Here is a 21,798-nt window from a genome sequence, read left to right on the forward strand (position 1 = left end):
TTACCAAACAGTCATGGTGTCAGAAAGTAAAGTGTCTGCTGCACAGATCCTTCTGTTTCTTGCCTGCAGAAGGCAGAGGTAGTAGTAGATGAAATGCATTCTGCCTAGAGGTTAGAGACTAGTGGTGTCCCACAGGAATCTGTTGTGGGATCCCTGTTCTTTGTGATTTTTAGAAATAGCTTGGATGAGATACAAACCATGGGTGAAGGGGGGAGGCTTAGCAGTCTATTTTCTATGAGGAGAAAATTGAAAATACCTAGATGTAAAGGGACTTGGGAGTCCTTGTGTAGATAAACTTGCATGTTGAGTCCTGATGAAGAAGGCAAATGCAATGCTAGCATTCATTTCAATAGAATTAGAATATTAGGGCAGGGATGTGATGTTGGGGCTATGTAAGGTACAGGTGAGACCTGACTTAGAGTATTGTGAGCAGTTTTGGGCTCATCATTTAAGAAAGGATGCACTGATGTTGGAGAGGGTTCAGATGAAGTATGCAAGGATGGTTCTGCGAATGAGGAGCATTTGACAATTCTTGGTGTGCACTCATTGGAATTTAGGAAAATGAGGGGGGAATCTCATGGACAGAATAGATGTAGAAAGGTTGTTTCCCACGATGGGAGAGTCTAGGACAAGAGGGCACAACTTCAGGGTTGAAGGGCGTCTGCTTAGAACAGAGATGCGGAGGAATTTCTTCAGCCAGAGGGTGGTAAATCTGTGGAATTTGTTGCCACAGGAGGTTGTGGAGGCTGGGTCATTGGGTGTATTTAAGGCAGAGACTGATAGGTTCTTGATTGGTCAGGCCATCCAGTTGGAGATAAGTGGAAAAATGGATCAGCTTAAATGGTGGGGTGGTGGGGGTGAACAACCCATTTCTGGTCCAATGTCTTATGGTAATATTACAGCTCTATAAAACTCTGGATAAACCACATAATATTCCAATACCTTGAAGGGCTCAGGCTCTATACCATTGCCTCCTATGGACTCTGTGAGATCTGCTGATTTCATCCAGCATTTCTGTGTTTTTACTACAATCACAGCATCTGTTGGCTTTCATGTTTTGCTCTTTTCTCTTCAGAGAGACAAAGAATGAAGGGTGACTTACTAAGACTATGAGAGGCATAGATATGGTGACAGCATCTTTTTTCCTGGGCCGACAATAGCAAATACCAGAAGGCATCTGTTTAATGTAAGTTGAGAAAAGTTTAGGGAAGATGTCAGAGTAAGATTTTACACAGAGTAGTGCATTGCCAGGAGTGGTGGTGGAGCTGGTGCAATAAGGACATTTAAAAGACTCTTAGACAAGCACATGGATGTAATAAAAATGGAAGGTTATGCTAAGGGAAGGAGTAGATTGTTGTGGAGTAGGTTACATCAGACAGCTATGTTCCATGATTATCATCTAAAGCGGAATCCAAATCTCAGGCTAGTTTATATTTAGAAATGCACCGAACATGTAAATTATCCCTCAATTTGCCAAGTGTTTGTGGGGGGGGGGGGGTGGGGGGGTTGTGGAATGTGTCCTTTTGGGCAAATATGATAACTAGCTTTGCCAATGTTGCTAATCATTCAGAACTAGGTTTGGGAGGGAAGCTGTTTGGGGAATGGAATACAGGCAGAAATACAAGGGCTATAGTTTTTGACTGCGGTGAAACTGGCAGGATCAGATGGAGGGGTGGTGTATGTGAAAGGAATGAGGATTTGAGAGTGGGAAGTGGCAAAATGAGCAAACTGATGTGTCTAACTGGGACTGGCAGAGAAGTGAGGTAGAATATGAACAACAAAGGAAAGAGAAAAGCCAGAGAGTGGTTGTATGTGTGGAAGATGAATGTCAACTGGAGTATGTTGCTCAACAATGTGTGTCACTGAGCTCCGGCACTACATGGAAACGAAATGTACAGCAGGTCCAAGCACAGAATCCAAGCAGGAGAGGCCTTTAGAGAAATAAGGAGATGGAATGATTGTAATTTTTATGTTTATTGTTATGTGGAGATTATGAAGCACTCAGAGTTGTAATTTTGTTATTGTAATTAGTTGTGAGGTGAGGGAGTGTGAAGTCTGGAACCATACAGAGGGAAAACAGGCTCTTCAAGCCAGCAAATTCACACTGGCCACCAACTTGTATGAAATCTTTTTCATTCTCCGCACACTGTTATCCTCTTCCCCCACCTACACACTTCGGGCAAATTGCAGCTACCACCCTGCACATCTTTGCACTGAACATCTGAGGAGACTGTGCAAACTCCACATGGCCCAGATTGAACTGAGGTTGCGGAAACTAAGGCAGGAGTTCTCTCACTCTCACCAGTTCAATCATCACCTGAATCAGGGACAATGTTTTGTGCTGCTGTGCTCCACAGTTGACACTTTTCACTCTCAGTGAGCTTCTGATGGCAGGTGCCTAATGCTAAATAAGTGGTCACAAGGCAGACCCCCACATGGATAAGTAGTTCAATAATCTGCCCAAATTTGCTCAATTCCATTGAATGCCCCATTGCCAGAGCACATGTTTGATGACTGAAGGCAGATATGTTTATGGCTCTGTATCTGAATGACCTATGTCCCTTTGGCTGACTGGACCGTCTGTGCAGTATTATGGAGGTGAGATTATGAGTTTCTACAACTGTTCTTCCCTTTGTCTTTGATTGCCCCGGCTGGCAGCATGCACAGTGAATTCTCTGAACCAGAAGGGGATGAACTTGGAAGAATGGGGATCTGCAACTGCTCAGTAACCCCATGTAGTTAATGTACTATAGAAAGTGCTGCCTTCATAATGCCCATTTATGAGCAAAGGGTGTGCTTCAGGAGTTTCAACCAGACATCAAGAATATTGCTGCTTGGCTTAGAATGATACAAACTAGTTAAATTATTAAATTGAATAGGTATTGAAATGTGGATCAATTCTTGCCTTGTTTTCTGGAACTCCAGTAAAAGTGTGAGGGCTGGAAATGTGAGCTTTGGTTGGTTGACTTGTTTGTGCTTGCTGTGTGAGATTTTTGAGGAAATTTAAGCCAAGGGAGCATTCAAAATTTTAATTTTCTTTCAGCCACACAATCAATCTTTTGAACAACATTCCAGTGTCAAGCCTGGATCTCCTCTTCAGTCCAACCATCGAATTTGGAGTAATTGATTACAATGGGAAGAAGATGGACACAGTTGAGGTTTTGCTAGCTTTTATGGAAAAGAGAATTGATAGGGTAAGGCATTCGTCAGTTTAAAAAAAAATCCAACTCTATTTATTGATGTGTATTTTTCCCTGGTGTTGGGTTAAGATGTGCAGCTTGCAGAAGTCTTCACTTCATCTGGGAGCATTTGCTGCAGTTTCAGATTATGAATGTTTTTCTTAATGACCTGTTTTTATGTTAATCATGTATATTGTGTCAAAAATCCTGTCTGCATAGGATGTCATTCTTTATAAATGCCCCCAATCACATTTGGGAAGGTGAGCATATAATTTTAATTAATTTAATTTTTTAAATTTGCACATACAGCATGGTAACAGCCCCTTTCAGCCCTCGAGCCCATAGTGCCCAATTACGCCTAATTGACCTTGCATTTTGAAGTGTGGGAGGAAACTGGAGCACCCAGGGAAAACCCATGTAGACATGGGGAGAACATATAAACAGACAGCACCAAATTCGAACCCCAGTCACGACCGCTGTAATAGCGTGCGGTAACCATGCAGCCCTGAAATGTCAGCGTAAACCTGCCAAGTTGGAATTACACACCTCGTTTAGCTCCTGGTGTGCAGTTCGGGTGTCATGTTAGAGGAAGAATGTGATCAATCACGTAAGAGCATGGCAAGGACGTTGCTTGAACTTGAAGGTTGAGTGCAAGGAGATGCTGGGACCTGAGGTTTATAAAATCATGAAGGGTGTAGACAAGATGGATCATCAAGGTCGTTATCCCTACGTAGGGGAGTATAGAGAACAGAGGGCTAAAATGAGAGGGAAAAGTTACAAGAGACCCAAGAGGCAAGTTTCCCCACTCACAGTTATAGATGTATTAAAGAGCTGCCAGAGGAGGTGGTGCAGGTGGAGACGATTCCAACATTTAAAAGACATTTAGACAAGTACTTTGATTAGAAAGGTTCAGAGGATGTGATCCAGATGGTAAATGGGACTCGCTCAGGAAGACACTTTGGTCACCGAGGAGGATTTGGGCCAAAGAGCCTGTTTCCCAGTTGTATAGGTCCAGGACTCTCTTGGTATGTTGAGTGCACCCTGAGATGGGTGGTAGTTATTTTCCTGACTCACTATCTGTATTGAATGGTGCTGGCCCCTTTGTTGCTCTGTGAAGTATGTAAATGACCTGGATAAAAATATAGGAGTATGATTAGTAAGACTGAAGATGATCGGAAAAATTGAAAAAGTTGGATTTTAGAAGTCAGGAAATGGTGTTTCAGATGTCAAAAACTGACCACATTTGAAGTGTTGTGTGCAGTGCTGGTCACCTCATTACAGGAAGGATGTGGAAACTTTGGAGAGGATGCAGAAGAGATTTGTCAGGACTAGAACTTGGACAAACTGGGGTTGTTTTCTCTGGAGCATCAGGCTGACGAATGATCAAAATTATAAAAATTTGAAAGGTGTAGTAGTTATTCCTTTACCCAGGGTAGAAATACTAGAGGGCATAGATTTAAGGTGAGAGGAGGAAAGTTTAAAGGAGATGAGCAAGGCTAGTTTTTAAGAGTGGTAGGTATCTGGAATGGGCTTCCTGGAAGGCAGGGAATATGATTTAAACAGCATTGTTTAAGATGGATTTAGACAGACCCATAAGCAGGAAGGGAATGGAAGGATATGGACCATGTGCAGGTATGTGGGATCAGTTTAATTTGGCATCATGGTTAGCATAGGTGTGGTGGGCTGAAGGGCCTGTTACCACATTGCACCGTTTTACATTCTACGTTACCCGAGGGAGCATCCATTAGTAACGTGCACATGATAATGTATTCACAGCCAAGTCAGGAAAATGTCTGAATAAACACTTTGCAATGATGACTGCTTGCACTCCATGGCCAGTTCATTGCCTGGTTTGCAACATTCCACTTGCAAGATTTCCCTTTATATTAGAGATTAGGGAGTAAAATGTATGAACACTGGTATAAAACAATAAATCGCTCTGTCTTACAACATAGTCACAAAGTATTGTGTGCTTTTCTGTTCTACCTTTGGCATTCTTTGTGCTTAACAAGGAAGTCGGGATACTGCACTGCTGGTTTCCTATTGATAATGCATGAGATAATGGATATATGCTGAGTATTTTATTGTATGGTTTATGATCCACCTTGCCACATGGCTTGCAGTTAAAGGCATGTTGGTGATCAATAAGTAATTATGGCTTCCCCTACTTTCAAGAGTTAAGGTTAAAATCCAAGCTCCTGATGTACTTTGATATTGCACGTAGTATTTGTTCTTGCACTGTTGACTATATTTCTTTGTGAAATGAACCTGAAGATGATGGTCACAATGGACGGTGACTTTGTTAGAGGGCAAATCCTTTGTAGCATTCACCTGTTCCTTTGACCAGTGCGGAATGCAGAGTTATTTCAGCCCTTTGCCCAAAATAAAACCAGAAAATGGAGAATGAAACCTTTAATATTTTGCAATGTTGCTTTTGAAACTAGTCTACTCCTCCTGTGCTACTGTAAAGCATTGGAACGCCACATTCAATATGTCCTATACAATTCCTGGGATTGGTGGAGGAAGAGGGGAAGGATTCATTGCTTTTTGCTTCTACTCTTCTGTAGAAATCAGGAAAATTAAAGAAATGAGGGATTCTGGGGTTCAAATCCATAGATCTATCAAGGTTGCCAAGCAGGTTAATAAGATAGTTAAGAAGGCCTATGATATCCTGTGCTTTATTAGTCGTGTGATTGAGTTCAGGAGTCTTGAGGCCATCTTGCAACCCTATAAATCTCTGGTAAGACCACACTTAGAATATTGTGTTCATTTCTGGTCACCACATTGTAGGAAGGATGTGGAAGCTACGGAGAGGGTGCAGAGGAGATTTACCAGGATGTTGTCTGGATTGGAAGATATATTTTATAGGGCAAGGTTAGCAAAACCACTGCTTTTCTCCTTGGAGTGAAGAAAGATGAGAGAAGACTTAATAGAGGTCTACAAGATTCTGAGAGGCTTGGATAGGGTAGACAGGCAGCACTTTTTTTCAGGGTGGGAGTAGCGAACATTAGAGGACATCTGTACAAAGTGAAGTGAGGAAAGTTTAAAGGAGACATCAGGGTAAGTTTTTTTTAATACAGAGTGCCTAGAAAGCCTTGCCAGGGATGGTGATTGGTGGAGGCTGAAACATTAGGGGCATTTAAAATACTCTTAGACAGTCACATGGATGAAAGAAAAATGGACGGTTAGAGGTAGGGAGGCCTTGTTTCTTTTTGGTAGGTATATCTATAGGTCAGCACAACATCATGGGCCAAAGGACCTGTACTATGCAGAAATATTCTATGAAATTCGGTCTGCAGGTTGCTTAAATTGAGGAAATTGTTAGGTCCTTCTTTCTCACACTTTCTCCAACATCAGCCTGGGGATATGGGTTATGAGAAGGTGTGGTCAATGCAGAAGGAAAATGGAAGTGTTAGAGTAAGTAGTCCTTCATAGTAAAGCAAAGAGTCCGTGTAGTAATGGAGCAGCCCTCTGTTAATATTCAGACTCTTGATCCTTTAGTATCTTGAAGGCCTGGCAACCAATTGGAAACAGCAGGCAGGGAAACTTTGAGCAGAAATTTGTGTTTATAAACATAGTAAGTTATAATTTGAATGTTTTTACAGAAAATGGTTGAGATGGGGTGGCTTGTGGAGAAGCATATTCGGACCAGAGTTGGGTAGTCATGAAGGCTAAGGGAATGGAAAATGTCCGGATCATTTGGCTGAGCAGCAAGTCTGATCCTGATGAATGAATTACCTCATTCTTCAGTTTAAAAATGTTTCTTTCTTTGATAGGGAACCAATTTAAAAGAAGGATTGACTCCAGTTTTGAGCGTTTTGACAGAATGTTCCCGGACCCACAAGGATATGAGAAAATACATCCGTTCAAGGGTAAGGACTTTAAAAATAGGTCAGAAACTATCTGATTTGAATGAAAAGTATTATAGTAGCACAAGTATTTTTGGAGCATGGACTACCTCAATTTGAAAGAACTTTTGTAAAAATATCTTCGTGCCAATCAGTTTCTGATCAGTGCATTATCAAAATGAAAGGTGAAAATTGTCTTTAAAAACAAAGCACTCACAACATCCACTGCCATCTGACTTTATTCTAATTTTCATGTAATTTTTCACATTCTCAAATTTCAGTGATTATAGCTATTAATTTTCAAATTGGACTTTGTCCAAGTAAATGATATCAAATAAAATTAATGGAGGAAGTTTGACATCCTCAAAGTCAAGGAGATTTGTAACAAGTTTTAAGCACATGAGCATCTCCATATAATGCTTGGCTTAGCATCTCAACCAAATTCCTTGCATTGAGCTTGTATGCATGGCCCTGTTTCATTATCCATTCAAATGTTGGAAGCACTCTGCAAATCAGTCAGCTTTATGAAAAAAGAAATGGTGTTAATGTTTTTCTTTTTCAATTTTTTAAACATTTCATAATATACACAGCATAAGGAGAATAGAAATAACACAATTAAAATGGGATGACTAAGTCTACATAGTATTAGTATCATATAAATTCCAAAGAGTGAAAATGTGTCATATTAGAAATAATTCTCCTAACAAAGAAAGCAGAGATAAAGAAATAATTATAATATATATATAAAAAATCTCAATGAATCTACTAAAAATAATAATAAAATAAAAACAACTGGGTAGTCTATCCCAAGGATCTGTCGAATAGTTTAAAACCTAGCTCCTGTCCACACTTACAGATAATTCATAGAATAATACTAGTTATACCCTATGAAAGTCATCAATAAATGGTTTCCATGTTTCTTCAAATTTCGTAGTTGTTTCTAAAGTAGATTTAAGAAAGACTTAACATTGAGAAAGCCATTGAAATAATATAGGAGAATCAGTCTTTCCAAATGGATCTTCTAGCTTTTTTTCTTTGGCTTGGCTTCGCGGACGAAGATTTACGGAGGGGGGTAAAAGTCCACGTCATCTGCAGGCTCGTTTGTGGCTGACAAGTCCGATGCGGGACAGGCAGACACGGTTGCAGCGGCTGCAGGGGAAAAATGGTTGGTTGGGGTTGGGTGTTCGGTTTTTCCTCCTTTGCCTTTTGTCAGTGAGGTGGGCTCTGCGGTCTTCTTCAAAGGAGGTTGCTGCCCGCCAAACTGTGAGGCGCCAAGATGCACGGTTTGAGGCGATATCAGCCCACTGGCGGTGGTCAATGTGGCAGGCACCAAGAGATTTCTTTAGGCAGTCCTTGTACCTTTGGTGCACCTCTGTCACGGTGGCCAGTGGAGAGCTCGCCATATAACACGATCTTGGGAAGGCGACGGTCCTCCATTCTGGAGACGTGACCCACCCAGCGCAGCTGGATCTTCAGCAGCGTGGACTCGATGCTGTCGACCTCTGCCATCTCGAGTACTTCGACGTTAGGGATGAAAGCGCTCCAATGGATGCTGAGGATGGAGCGGAGACAACGCTGGTGGAAGCGTTCTAGGAGCCGTAGGTGATGCCGGTAGAGGACCCATGATTCGGAGCCGAACAGGAGTGTGGGTATGACAACGGCTCTGTATACGCTTATCTTTGTGAGGTTTTTCAGTTGGTTGTTTTTCCAGACTCTTTTGTGCAGTCTTCCAAAGGCGCTATTTGCCTTGGCGAGTCTGTTGTCTATCTCGTTGTCGATCCTTGCATCTGATGAAATGGAGCAGCCGAGATAGGTAAACTGGTTGACCGTTTTGAGTTTTGTGTGCCCGATGGAGATGTGGGGGGGCTGGCTGATGGAGGACCTCAGTTTTCTTCAGGCTGACTTCCAGGCCAAACACTTTGGCAGTTTCTTCTAGCTAATAGTGTAGAAAAAGCTATAACTGGATAAGCAGAAGTAGATAAATGACCTACATCTGAAATTCCAAAATGAGCAGTTAAAGGGTTAGGCTATAATTAAATAACCAGTATCATTGATAGAGTTTTAAAAATATCTTTCCAAAATTTTTCTAACATGTGACTTGACCAAAACATATGAGTTAATACTCAGTATTGAATCTATCACAAGTAAAGCTCGCATTAGGAAAGAAGCTCTACGAACTATTTTACACGATATTAAAGAATGACGTGCACAAAGTGAAGAAGTATTAACAAGTCTAGTAATTCTTCCCCATATTTCAGAAGATAACGTTAGTTGAAGTTCTGATTCCATGTTTATCGAATCTTATCCATGGGAACTGATCTCAAATTTAATGAGTATAAATAATAGCAATTTAACCCTTCTGAAAAGGGGTTTAACTGGAAGAAGGGTCAAGTAAATTTGGTGGTTGTAATGTTAGATAATTAGACATGATGGTATTCAGGAAATTTCTAATCTTTAGATATCTGAAAAAAAAATGTGAATGGTAAATTATATTTGGTAGAAAGTTGTTCAAAAACCATCAAACCACCATCAGCGAATAAATCTGGAACCATAGAACATTACAGCACAGAAAACAGGCCCTTCTAGTCTGTGCCAAACTATTTTCTGCCTCATCCCACTGACCTGCATCCAGTCCATAGCCCTCCATACTCCTCCCATCCATGTTCCTATCCAAATTCTTCTTAAATATTAAAATTGAGCCTGTACTAACCACTTCAGCTAGAGATGAAAACCCTTTATCAGAAGCAGGAAAGTTAGCAAACAAGTTGGTCTTAAGTTGCAAAGAGTGTGGGAGAGGATTGACAGAACAATGAATATTTCCCATTAAAAGAAATGATTCCAATGCTTGTGGGGTCATTTGGTTAATGGATTAAGGAGGAAAGATAGAAAGTGAAAACAAACAGCAGGGTACTTTAAAGCTGTAGACTGCAGGTGGGAGCTGTTCCTGAACCAGCTGAAGAGGCGGAGAGTAATGCTGAGTTGCAGGCAAAGGAGTTATCAGATTGAGTCTTGAAGGTTAAGAGGGGCTCAGATGGAAGTTGAGGTGTTACTTCTGGAGTTTTCATTGGAATAGTGTAGGGGCAACAGGCAGAGAGGCTAATGGGAGAGGGGTGGAGAATTAGTGTTGTGCAACTGGCATTCCTTGTGGACTAAACAATGGCACTTTTTAAAGCAGTCACTTGAAATAAAACAAGTAGATTTGAAGAGTTGTAAGTGAATCGCTGCTTCACCTCGATGGACCGCTTGGGTCCCTTGAGTGTAAGAAGGGGGCCATACTAGACCTTGTATTGGGGCAGGTTATGTCTTGCCCATTTGATGAGTTTTTTGAGGAAGTGATGAATGGCTGATGAGGGTTGTTGTCTACATGGACTTCAGTAAGGCACTTAACACAGTCCCTTGTGGTAGGCTGATCCAGAAGGTGCAGATGCATAGGAATCTACTGTGAATTGACAGTTTGGATACATTATTGGCTGGCCTAAAGAAGGCTGAGGGTAGTGTTGGAAGGCTGTTATTTAGGTTGGAGGCCTATGACCAGTGGTATTCTCCAGGGAGCAGTGTTGGGACCCATGTTGTAGTGATATATGACTTGGATCAAAAGGTGGGTGGATAGGTTACTAAGTTGTAGATGATGCAAGGATTGGTGGAATTATGACAATGTAGAGGGTTATCAAAAATATAGCAGGATGTAATCAATTGCACATGGGCAGAGAAATGTCAAATGAAGGTTAATCAGGAAGTGTGTGGTGTTGCTCTTTGGGAGATCAAATGTTAGGGATATGTACATAGTTAATGGTTGTGCTCTTAAAATTATTAATATGAAGAGGGATCTGAGGGTCTCTCTACATGTCACTTTGTGTCTAGAAATCTAGCTCCTTAAATATATTCAGCCACTTTCACATCCTCTTTCAAATCCACACACAGTGACAGTATAGAATTCTACTGGTTCACCACTGCCTTCTCTCTGCCACGTATTTACCCTCCTGAGGAAGATGAACAAAGCGGCACACAATACTCCAAGAGAAGACTCAACAAGGCCTTGTACTACTAGATTATGAAGGTCATAAACTCAAGGACATGAAAAGGTGATTAGCAGAATAATCAAAAGTGACATGAAGCAAATACAATGTTCTCTGCCATATTCCTGTTCTCTCCCTGAACCCTGAGAAATCTTTTTAATTGTTCTTAAATATATTCAGCTGCACCGCCTCTCCTGCCAGTGTGGAAATGTACAGCTGGGACTGGAAATAGAGGCAGATTCATTGGTAGTGTTCAAAAGAAAACTGGATAAATATCTGTACAAAAATAATTTTCAGGCCATTGGGGGAGTTGGAACAGAAGGACTTGCAGTGTTAAAAGCTGGTGCAGACTCAACGGACATAATGGCCTCCCTCCTGTGTGATATCCATTCTGGGTAAATAAATCCCTCTTGCCTTTTTGTCAGATGATGGGAGCCTGGGGCACCTCCCTGTTTTTCTCCATATAGGCTGAGCTGAAATAGATTGGACATGCCAGCATTTGTTATTGGGCTGAGCTGATACTTTGTGTGTTAGTGAGCTTTAAGAACAAGATTTACAAGAATTTAGAGAAGCATAGTCTTTTCAGAGATAATCAGCATGGCTTTGTGAGAGGAAAGTCATGTCTTATGAACCTAATTGAGTTTTTTGAAGAAGTGACAAAGGGTATATGGATTTTAGTCAGGTCCCACATGGTACACACATTCAGAAAGTCATGGAGTGCGGAATCCATTGAACCTTAACTGTGTGGATTCAGAATTGGCTTGCCTACAGGAACCAGAGGGTAGTAGTAGATGGAATGTATTCTGCCTGGAGGTCATTAACTGGTAGAGTTCCACAGAGATCTGTTCTGGGACCCTTGCTCTTTGTAATTTTTATAAATGACCTTGACAAAGAAGTGAAAGGATAGGTCAGTAAATTTGCAGATGACATGAAGGTTGGAGGTATTGTGGATGGTGTAGAAGGTTGTTGTAGGTTACAAGAAGATATAGACAGGATGCAGAGTTGGGCAGAGATGTGGTAGATGGAGTTCAATCTGCATAAGTTTGAAGTGATGCATTTTGAAAGGTTGAACTTGAAGGTGAGGTATATCGTTAATGGCAGTATTTTCAGCAGTGGGGCCTTGGAGTCCAAATCCACAGATCTGTCAAGGCTGCCATGTAGATTGCTAGGGTAATTAAGACATATGGTGTGCTGGCCTTCATTCATCAGGAGATTAAGTTCAAGAGTCGTGAGGTAATGTTGCAACTCTATAAAATTCTGGTTAGACCACACTTGGAATATTGTATTCCGTTCTGGTCACCATATTACAGGAAGGATAACAGAGGTAGGGTTTTTCCTCTTTGAAATGAAAAGGGATAAGAGGTGACTTAACAGGGGTCTACAATATTATGAGAGGCATAAATAGGGTGGTTAGCCAGCACGTTTATTCCAGGACAACCATAGAAAATACAGAGGCTAGCTGTACAAAGAGCGGGGAAGAAAGTTTAGGGAAGACATCAGGGTTAAGTTGTGGGTGTCTGGAATTGCTTGTTGGGGTGGTGATGGAGGCTAGTACAACAGGAACATTGAAAAAACATTGACAGGCACAGGGATGCAAAAAAAATAGACCATTCTGATGTGAGGTAGGGAGGTTTAGATTGTTGATTAGGTATATACAGGTTGGTACAATATCATGGGCCAAAGGGCCTCTACTGTGTTGCAATGTTCTATAGTTTAAAGTGTCCATGACAAGTGATAGCCCACTGATTGTGTAACTAGCAACAATGCTGGCATAGAATAGCAAGCCTCCATGAATCAGCTGGTGAGCGTCCCCCAATGGCCAGCTAGATTATAGCAGGCAGTGAATCACTGAGTCACAAAGATCCAAAACAAAGGAGAAGGAAAAAAAATCAAGGTTTGTGAATGTTTTAACACTTGCCTTTCTCAAAGCTTAATTTGGAACATTTTCACATTTGAGATGTATTTTGAAATCCTATTTGTACATTTTCAATTTTTGATATAATTTCACCATTTGACCAATCACTTATGCACTCACCTGGTTGACAATTATGTGGTGAGAGTGGCCAAATATCTGTATTTTATCTGTCATTTGCCAATTTTGTACTGCCAGGTCCTGCCTCCCTTAAAAGATGTCAAGAATCGTCCTGAAGTTGGGACCACCCTTCGGAACAAGTTGGTTCGCCTCATGACGCACATCGACACAGGAGTTAAACACATGGCAGCAGAGTTCCTCTTTGTGCTGTGCAAAGAGAGTGGTGAGCATCTGTAGATTCTACCCTTTAGTTGGTGTTAGTGAGGAATGAAGAGGGGTTACCCATGCAAGTCAGGACTGTTCAGTGACTGGATTCCATTCTCTGACACAAATTTAGTTCCATTCCTTTCAATTTCTAACATTTAGAAAATCTTTCGTAAATTTCAGCCCTCTAACAAGTGATCGTACTCGTGTCTTGCGGGTAGCACAGAGATATGTGCTCTGCTGAGCATGTGCTGGCTCTGAAGGAGATTTTTCCTTTTCCCCTCTCCGGGCTTTAATCTTGCAGCTCATCCTGAATTATTACATATTATTTCTGTCAATTATTCTTTTCAGCCCCAATTAACTCAAAATGATGGTAATAATGTGTAATTATAGCAGGTGGTTTTTCCAGATGCTGACACAATCTCAACCTTTTGTCTTGGGCACTTAGCTCTGTTTGCAATCAATTCACCTTAATTCTGTTGGGCTGAAAACAGTGATACTGCAAACAATTATGTCAGTATTGGAAAGATTGAAACGTTCCTACATCTGAAAAGATTAAATAAGTCCATTAAGAGAATGCATAAAGATGTGTAATGAAGACTTGTTCCATACCCTCCACAAAGGTTACATGACTGCTACACTGTTATCTTCTTTATTTGTCTGTTAATTTATCATTGCATATCTGCTATATGAATTGACTTGCCTGAATAGCACACAAGATGAAGCTCCTCAATGTATTTTGGTACACATGACAAAAAAAATCAGTTCAATTAACAAACAATAATGAAGATGTTTTGCAGGAACTGAAGACATTTGAGGACGTGATCACAAAGCAGGGATGTAGTTATGGTCCCCTTGCTATGGTGACAGAAGCCCAAAGGTTGTTGGTCAGCTTCTGAGAAAAATCACTGCAGATGCTGGAAATGGGAAGGAACCACAAAGACCACCAGCTGTTTTTCTCTCTCCACAAATGTAATCTGGCCTGCTTCATATTTCCAGTGATTTATTGGATTTCCAGCAACTGCAGTTTGTATATCTCACAGATCCAGCAGCCTTGTTCCCTCCCTTCCCTGCTTTTATTCAACTCCTTCAGACAGCCTGCCTGTGATTGACGAGTCACCCCCTACTCTCTCCCAGCTAGTGCCACCATCACCTGTGTCATTCAGTCTCTCCTGATCTCCACACATTTCCTTTGTCCTCTCCAACCCTCCCTCCTTTACTTAAAACATGTTTAATTTTTATCATTTCCAAAACTTGATGAAAAGTTATTGACCTTGAGTTTTATCTCGTGTTTCTATCTCCACAGATATTGTCAAAGCTACCACATCTCCTGTGTATTCTCTCATTAGTCAGATTGTTCAATTGAATTTATAGATAAATACAAGGAAAACTATCTCTCCTACTGTAGAGTCACCTAAGCCAATTCTCCCAGTCCCAGTGATGGTTTTTGGCAGATTTGGAAAAGATGGTGAACAGGAAGTTAAATAAGCCATGGCTAGGATGTGTGCTTGGTCAACGTGGGGTGTATGTACAAAGCAGCTGTTCCTGATGCCTTTCCTTATCTGAGGTCGCTGAGCACTGTCCAGCCAATTAACTATATGAGGAACATAGGAAAAGCAATATCCAGTTGTACAATGAATGTTCTACAGACTGAAATCCAGTAACGACCAGATAATGTGTTAGTGGTGTTTCAGTGTCTTCTTGGTTCCTTTACTGTATTTTGTGCATCCATCTACTGACGAAACCTTGTTTTATTGAATCGTTGGAAAGGTTTCTGACTTAAGACCATCATGGAACTTGAGCCCAAAATATTTGAGTAAAAGCACTATTAACTCAGCCATGTTGGAAGAACATTTTTTTCCAATCTAATGATGGCTAATCCATACCATTGTAAGCAGTTTGTTCATTCTCCCCTTGTCTGCATGGGTTTTCCTTGCGTGCTCCAGTTTCTTTCGAAATGTACCGGGGTTGTACGGTAATTGGATGGCATGGGCTCGTGGGCCAAAATGGCCTGTTACCATGTCTAAATTTTTTTTAAATTATGAATTTTAAAAAAATTAAATTTAAATTTACTTCCCTCTCAGAATCATTGTTAATATCCAACACAGAAATGTATTACATTTGCAGCTTGTAAACGTTGTGTGTTGTGGCGACTGTGGCCTTCAGCTTCTACCTGAGCAAGTGTACAGTTGCTTACAGTTACCTCTTTCTCCCAGTCGATTGCTTGTTAAAGTATACTGGCTATGGAAATGCTGCAGGGCTACTGGCTGCCCATGGTCTGCTGGCTGGAGGAAGGGGAAATGGGATGTACTCTGAAGATGAGGATACGGACACGGAAGAGTACAAAAGCGTCAAATCTTCGTAAGTATTTTTTCAAATGATGGCAGTGGTGAGACAGTGCAAATGCAGTGAGAGTTTAAAGCTTTTGCACATAAACCAAGGAACTGATTGTTGAATTCAGGAAGTGAAAACTAGACATGTATAATCCAGTGATCATTGGGGGATCAGAGGTGGAGATGGTGAGCAAATTTAAGTTCTTGGGAGTCACTATCTTGGAAGATCATTCCTGGACCCAACGCACTAATGGCATCATAAAGAAAGCACATCAGTGCCTCTACTTCCTCAGGAGTTTGCAGAGGTTTGGCATGACAACCCTGTAAAATTTCTACAGCTGTGTGGTGGAAAATGTGCTGATTGACTGCATCACACTCTGGTCTGGGGACACCAATACCCATGAGCAAAAAGCCCTCCAAAAAGTGGACACAGCCCAGGACATCACAGGCAAAACCCTCCCCACGTCAAGAACATCTACAGCAGCAATTATCAGGAATCAACACCACCTAGCACATGCTCTGTTCTCACTACTGCCATCAGGAAAGAGGTATTGGTGCCACAAGACTCGTCCCACCAGGTTCAGGAACAGCTGCTCCCACCCCCCCCCCTCCCCTCCACTATCAGACTCCTCAACAACAAACTCAATCAGGGACTCAAATGAGTTTTCTTACTTTTGCACTTCATTAACTTTTTTTCTATCTGTATAACACAGTCAGTTTGCTTACGTTTCTTTATTTGTTTACTACATGAGTACATTGTGTAGTTTTTTTTTTACACTGCCACTAAGTGGTAATTTTTCCTGGCTTGCAGGAAAAAGAATCTCAGGATTGTATGTGATGTGTACTTTGACAATCAATCTGAAATCTAAAGATAAATGACAGTGGCAAAGAGCAGATGGAAGAGAGACCATAGAACACGACAGCACAGGTGCTTCGGCTGCATGTCTGCGCTGAACGCGATATCTAAATCCACTCTGGCTCTGCTGATGGGTATCCCTTCATCCTCTTCTTATTCACGTAGTTATCTGGAAGCCTCTTAAACGTTTCTATTGTATTTGGTCCCTCCACTACTCCTGGCAGCCTGTCCCAGCCACCTATCACTCTCTGTGCGGTGAATAAAAAAACATTTGCTGCTTAAACCTGCTCCCCCTCACCTTAAACACAAATCCTCTAGCGGGTAATGCTTTTACCTGGGAAAAGATTCTGACTGACCACCTACTAACACCTCTCAGGATTTACAAACCTCTATCGGGTCACACTTCAGCCTCCAACACTTCAGAAAAAACAACCCACATATGTCCATCCTCTCTCCATCACTCATCCCCTCGAATCCACACAGCATCTGGAAAACCTCTTCTGTACCCTTTCCAGAGCTCTGCATCCTCCCTGTAAAGGGGCAACAGTACTCCCAGTGTGGCCTGATCCAAGTTTTCTATCGCTGCAACATGACCTTACCCTTGTCCTCAACACTCCACAGATGAGTAAAAACACAACGCTGAAGAAACTCAGCAGGTTAATCATTGTACTTGATAGAGCAAAGATAAAGAAACATAACCAACGTTTTGGGCTTGATCCCCTCATCAAGGTGTGACCAAAATGTAGGAAGGCGTCCAAATAAAATGGTTGTAGGGTGAGGAGCATTGTCCCAAAGGCAGGAGGTACTAGGTGGATGGGGGGGAAGGGGGGGAGCCACACCAGCAAGCAGGGGGATGAGGGGGGATGGCTCTGTGAGTGGAGAGAGAAGGGTTGGAGAGCTGGAGGAAAGAAGATGGGGAAGGGAGGGAGAACGGGGAGTGGTCTAGCAAAAACCTGAGAAGTCTATGTTAATGCCATCCAGATGGAGAGTGCCCAAAGGGAAAAATCATGTGTTGCTCCTCCATTTTATGGGTGGTCTTGGTTTGACAGTATATGCAGCCATGGACAGACATGTCTGCACAGGAGTGGTGTATGGAATTGAAATGGCTGGCCACTGAGAGATCCCTATCACTGGCGTGGACTGAGTGAAGGTGCTCAGCGAATTGATCTCCCAGTCCGCGTCCAGTCTCTCCAATGTAGAGAAAGTCAGAACAGGAGCACCAGATGCAGTAGATCACTCCTACATATACACAAGTGAAGTGTTGCTCCACTTAAAGGACTGTTTGGGTCCCTGAATGGTAGTAAGGGAGGAGGCGAGGGACTGTGCTTCGTATCTGTGCCCCTCTCCACCCCCCCCCCCCCCCCACCATTTTGTTTGGGCACCTGCCTACATTTTGCTCACACCTCGATGAAGGGCTCAAGACTGAAATGTTAGTTTTGTTTCTTTATCTTTGCTACATAAAGGACACTGTTTGACCTGCTGAGTTTCTCCAGCATTTTTACATCAACCATAGTGTCTGCAGATTTTAGTGTTTTAATTACCCTACAGACAAGTAAAGGCATTTTGATGAGCAGGTTATTTCCTGCATGGAAAGGCTGTGAAAGAGTTACTACCTGATGCAAGAGTGATTGTAGGACACTGGGACTGCCGGGTTTGGTCCTCTGCACCCACACTCCCAGTAACCTGGCCACTTCACTTTCAGAAGCAGAAATCCAAAAGCAAAATACTATCAATGTAAGAGAGAACTGAAATAAAACAGAAAAAGCTAGAAATGTTCAGTGGGTCAGGGGACACGTGTAGAGAAAGTAACGGTTATCATTTTCAACTTGTGACATGTCTGAAAATTCTAATGAAAAGTCATTGACCCCCAAGACGTTAACTTTGTTCCTTTCTCCTGTGCGGCTGCCTGACTTACCAAATATATCCAATGTTATCTTCCTTGATAGTAAACTTTATTATGTTGTTTGTGAATGTTATTTTGATAGGAGTGAGGGGTAGATTGTTTGAAAAATACCACTTTAAACTGTTGGCAAAGTCAGCTTCAATCATTCTGAATGCCAGGAAATAGTGCAAAGATAGAAGAGCTTCGAATTAACTTTCAATGTGAAGAGGAATGGGGATTATTCTCTTCTTCATGTTGAAAAAACAATGTAAACCTAACAGCAAGTTGTTTACTTTTGGGTTTTCTACTTCTAATTTGGTACCTGTTAATTCATAGTATTAACCCCATCACTGGTCACATGGAAGATCCGATGCCTAATCCAATGGCTGGCATGACAGAGGAACAGAAAGAATATGAAGCTATGAAACTCGTCAACATGTTTGACAAACTGTCCAGGTATTCCTGTTATTTCTCTCATTACTGCGGTATAGGGGCCAGCAGGAGGAGATGGGTGAACCAAGGAAGGCTAAAGGTTAATGGATGGATGGGGAAAGGGAGGGAGAGAAATATAGGAATTTGATTGGCAGGACCCAGAAAAATGGAGAGGTAAAATGGAAAAAATAAGGGGTCAGGAGAAGGAAGGTATCCTACAGGATAGGATAGGAGGATGCCTTTTCTCCACACACCGGGTTGTGGGTATGGAACGAGCTGCCAGAGGAAGAAGTAGATGCAGGGACAATTCCAACAGGCATTTATACAGGTATGTGGATAGGAAAAGATTGGAGGGATATGACCAAATGCATGTAAATGAGACTAGCTTGGTCAGTCTGGACAAGTTGGGATGTAAGGCCTATTTCTGTGCTGTCGAACTCGATGACTCTAAACGTAAATGGGACATTTAATTAAAAGCACAATGCTGGAGAAACTCAGCAGGTCAAACAGTGTACTTTAAAGATAATTTTGCTCATATCTATGAAAGACTCCAGGCTGAAATGTTGGTTATGTATCTTTATCTTTGCAACATCAAGTACACTGTTTGGCCTTCTGAGTTTCTGAAGTATTGTACTTTTACTTCAGTCACGATGCCTGCAAACTTTCATGTTTTACTCATAGGACATTTAATGATATGCAAGGAGGTTGCTTTCCTTAAGAATTTTATTACTAGGGAATTTCACATTGTTAAAGTTGGGATATTCACGTTCAAGTTTTTTTACAACCAGACAAAACAATGTTTCTCCAGGGATGTGCAAACCAAACGAGCAGCTCGCCCAGGAAGGGTCAATGAATTGAATAATTGCGAGTTGCATCTCCGGGTGGCATGGTTAGTGTAGCGGTCGGCACAACACTAATACAGCACCAGCGATCAGGTTCAGGGTTCAAATCCGGCGCTGTCTGTAAGGAGTATGTAAGTTCTCCTCGTGTCTGTGTGGGTTTTCCCTGGGGGTCCCATTTCCTGCAGCCTTCAAAATGTACTGAGGGTTGTAAGTCAATTGGGTTTAATTGGGCGGCACAGGCATGTGGGTCAAAAGGGCCTGTTACCATGCAATATTTTCTAAAAAATTTATAAAATCCGTTTCAAATATAGAACACAGTATCAGGCACTCTGGGAGAAACTGCACCACTATTGAGGAACATGCAAGTCTTTCAGCTGAGATAACTTCAGCATCTCAGTGCTATTCTTCCCTGTCCACAGACTATTCCCCTTGTGGAAAGCAGGTCTCAATTAAGAAAAAAATAATAATTTCAGTCTTCCATCATCCGCAGTGCGTGGCTTCTGCCTCAATTAAGCAGCATGCAGGCTGCTTGCATTCCTCTCTGGGGCTCCAGGTCTCCTGAGAGCCTCCTGCACGGTTCAGGTTACATCCTTACATTGCCATTTAGCCTGAGTCAGTCCTTTTGTCCCAACTATCTTTCTGGCTGTTGTGTGTGTGTGTGTGTGTGTGTGAAACAGATACCTGGAATTAATTACACTCGCCGCACCTTGCTGATTGAACAAAGCTGAATAGCTGTTGCCCTGGGTAAATCCTTCAGTGAGCGCATCTTCCTCTAATTGAGTGACACATTATAGTTCGAATCTTTTCATCGGGCTTTGAAGAGGTGAAACTCAGTGCTGCGTGGCCACATTCAATAGCCTGTTAATTAAACTAATGGTGTTAATGAGAGCATTTGATAACAGCACTGCTGGGTTACCTTGGCTTGGCTTGAACATTTGTGTTGGTCTCTGCCGCTTCTGTTCTGGTAATTGGGCTGCACTAATTTACATGGATTCCTGGCCTGTGGCACAGGTTGGCAAGGAATCGAGGTGACTAACATGTCCAGAGGTATGAATAATGATATAAACAAGGTTCTGCAGAACTAGCACAGAGCGAAGCCCCCCCTCCAGTACTGAAAACTTCCCCTAAAGACCCCCCCCCCCCAATGCTGTTTCCCTTCCCCACCCCTGGCGAGAAACCCTACCCAGATCTGCATCCTCCCCTCTCCTATTCTAGGTGTTTTCTTCCAGAAAGATTTTATTCTCTGAAACATTGTAAGAAAGTAATGGACCTACAAGCACTCAGCAAAATCATGAGCCAGATAAAAGCAACCTCAGTAGTATAGGTAGCACAATTGGTGTAGTGGGTACAACGCCTTTACAGCGCCAGCAATCAGGAACGGGGTTTAAATCCCACACTGTCTGTAAGGAGTTTGTATGTTCGTGGATTTTCCCTGTGGCTCCGGTTTCTTCCCACTGTTGAAAACGTACAGGAGTTGTGGGTTAATTGGTTGGCACGGGCTCATGGGCCAGAAGGGTCTCCTTACTGTGCTGCATTTATATGTAAATTACTTAAGGATAGGCCCAAAATTTCTGTACTTGTTACCCTCTCACTTCTTGGAATGTCCTTACAGAATGTGTCACTGATAACCCCAGTCATTCAGCACAGATTAGATGGGCTGAAGGGCCTGTTTCTATGCTGCTGCTATGTTCTATGGATCTGGTCCATGCTGCTTACTGACAAACCTGTCACCACTTGGAGCCTGTCCACACTAGCCTCTGCCATTGAGAATGTGGTGGTGAGTGACTGCCTTCCACTGGTCTGGTCAGTACATAGGAAGAACGGGAGTTGGAATAACAAGTTGCTGATACTGTGATCACAGCTGGGAAGAGGGTGTTTGTCTGTATACACTGGACAACAAATTCTTTCAATCGGTTTGCTTCCTGAAAGAAATTGGGAATTATGATAGACAACTTCAAGCTGAATGCAAAGATAATTTCAAATTGTCTGTTAGAGAAACATTAAATTAATTTTATTGAATTTTGACTATTTAATCGCATAATGATTTTTATGCCAAGCTCTCAGGTTGACTGGACATTTTGCAGAACAAATGTGAGGAGCCCAGGGTTTGTCTTGGTCACCAATTTTACATCCAAAGTGGAGCTCATAGGCTTTCTTAATAAGTGCAGTCATGC

General features: G+C 42.0%; 1 protein-coding gene across 2 annotated transcripts in view; it reads left to right on the forward strand.

Moving 5' to 3' along the window:
* Positions 1–21,798, forward strand: part of ric8b (RIC8 guanine nucleotide exchange factor B) — a 70,586-nt gene that overhangs the window by 41,532 nt on the left and 7,256 nt on the right. For both annotated transcript variants that reach the window (XM_069904496.1, XM_069904497.1), the window contains exons 5-9: positions 3,044–3,194; positions 6,956–7,051; positions 13,154–13,298; positions 15,496–15,640; positions 18,687–18,806. In XM_069904496.1, the coding sequence (XP_069760597.1) occupies positions 3,044–3,194; positions 6,956–7,051; positions 13,154–13,298; positions 15,496–15,640; positions 18,687–18,806 (657 nt within the window). The remainder of the gene's footprint in view (positions 1–3,043; positions 3,195–6,955; positions 7,052–13,153; positions 13,299–15,495; positions 15,641–18,686; positions 18,807–21,798) is intronic.

The sequence above is a fragment of the Narcine bancroftii genome, chromosome 11, assembly GCF_036971445.1.
Source record: "Narcine bancroftii isolate sNarBan1 chromosome 11, sNarBan1.hap1, whole genome shotgun sequence".
Classification (NCBI taxonomy): domain Eukaryota; kingdom Metazoa; phylum Chordata; class Chondrichthyes; order Torpediniformes; family Narcinidae; genus Narcine; species Narcine bancroftii.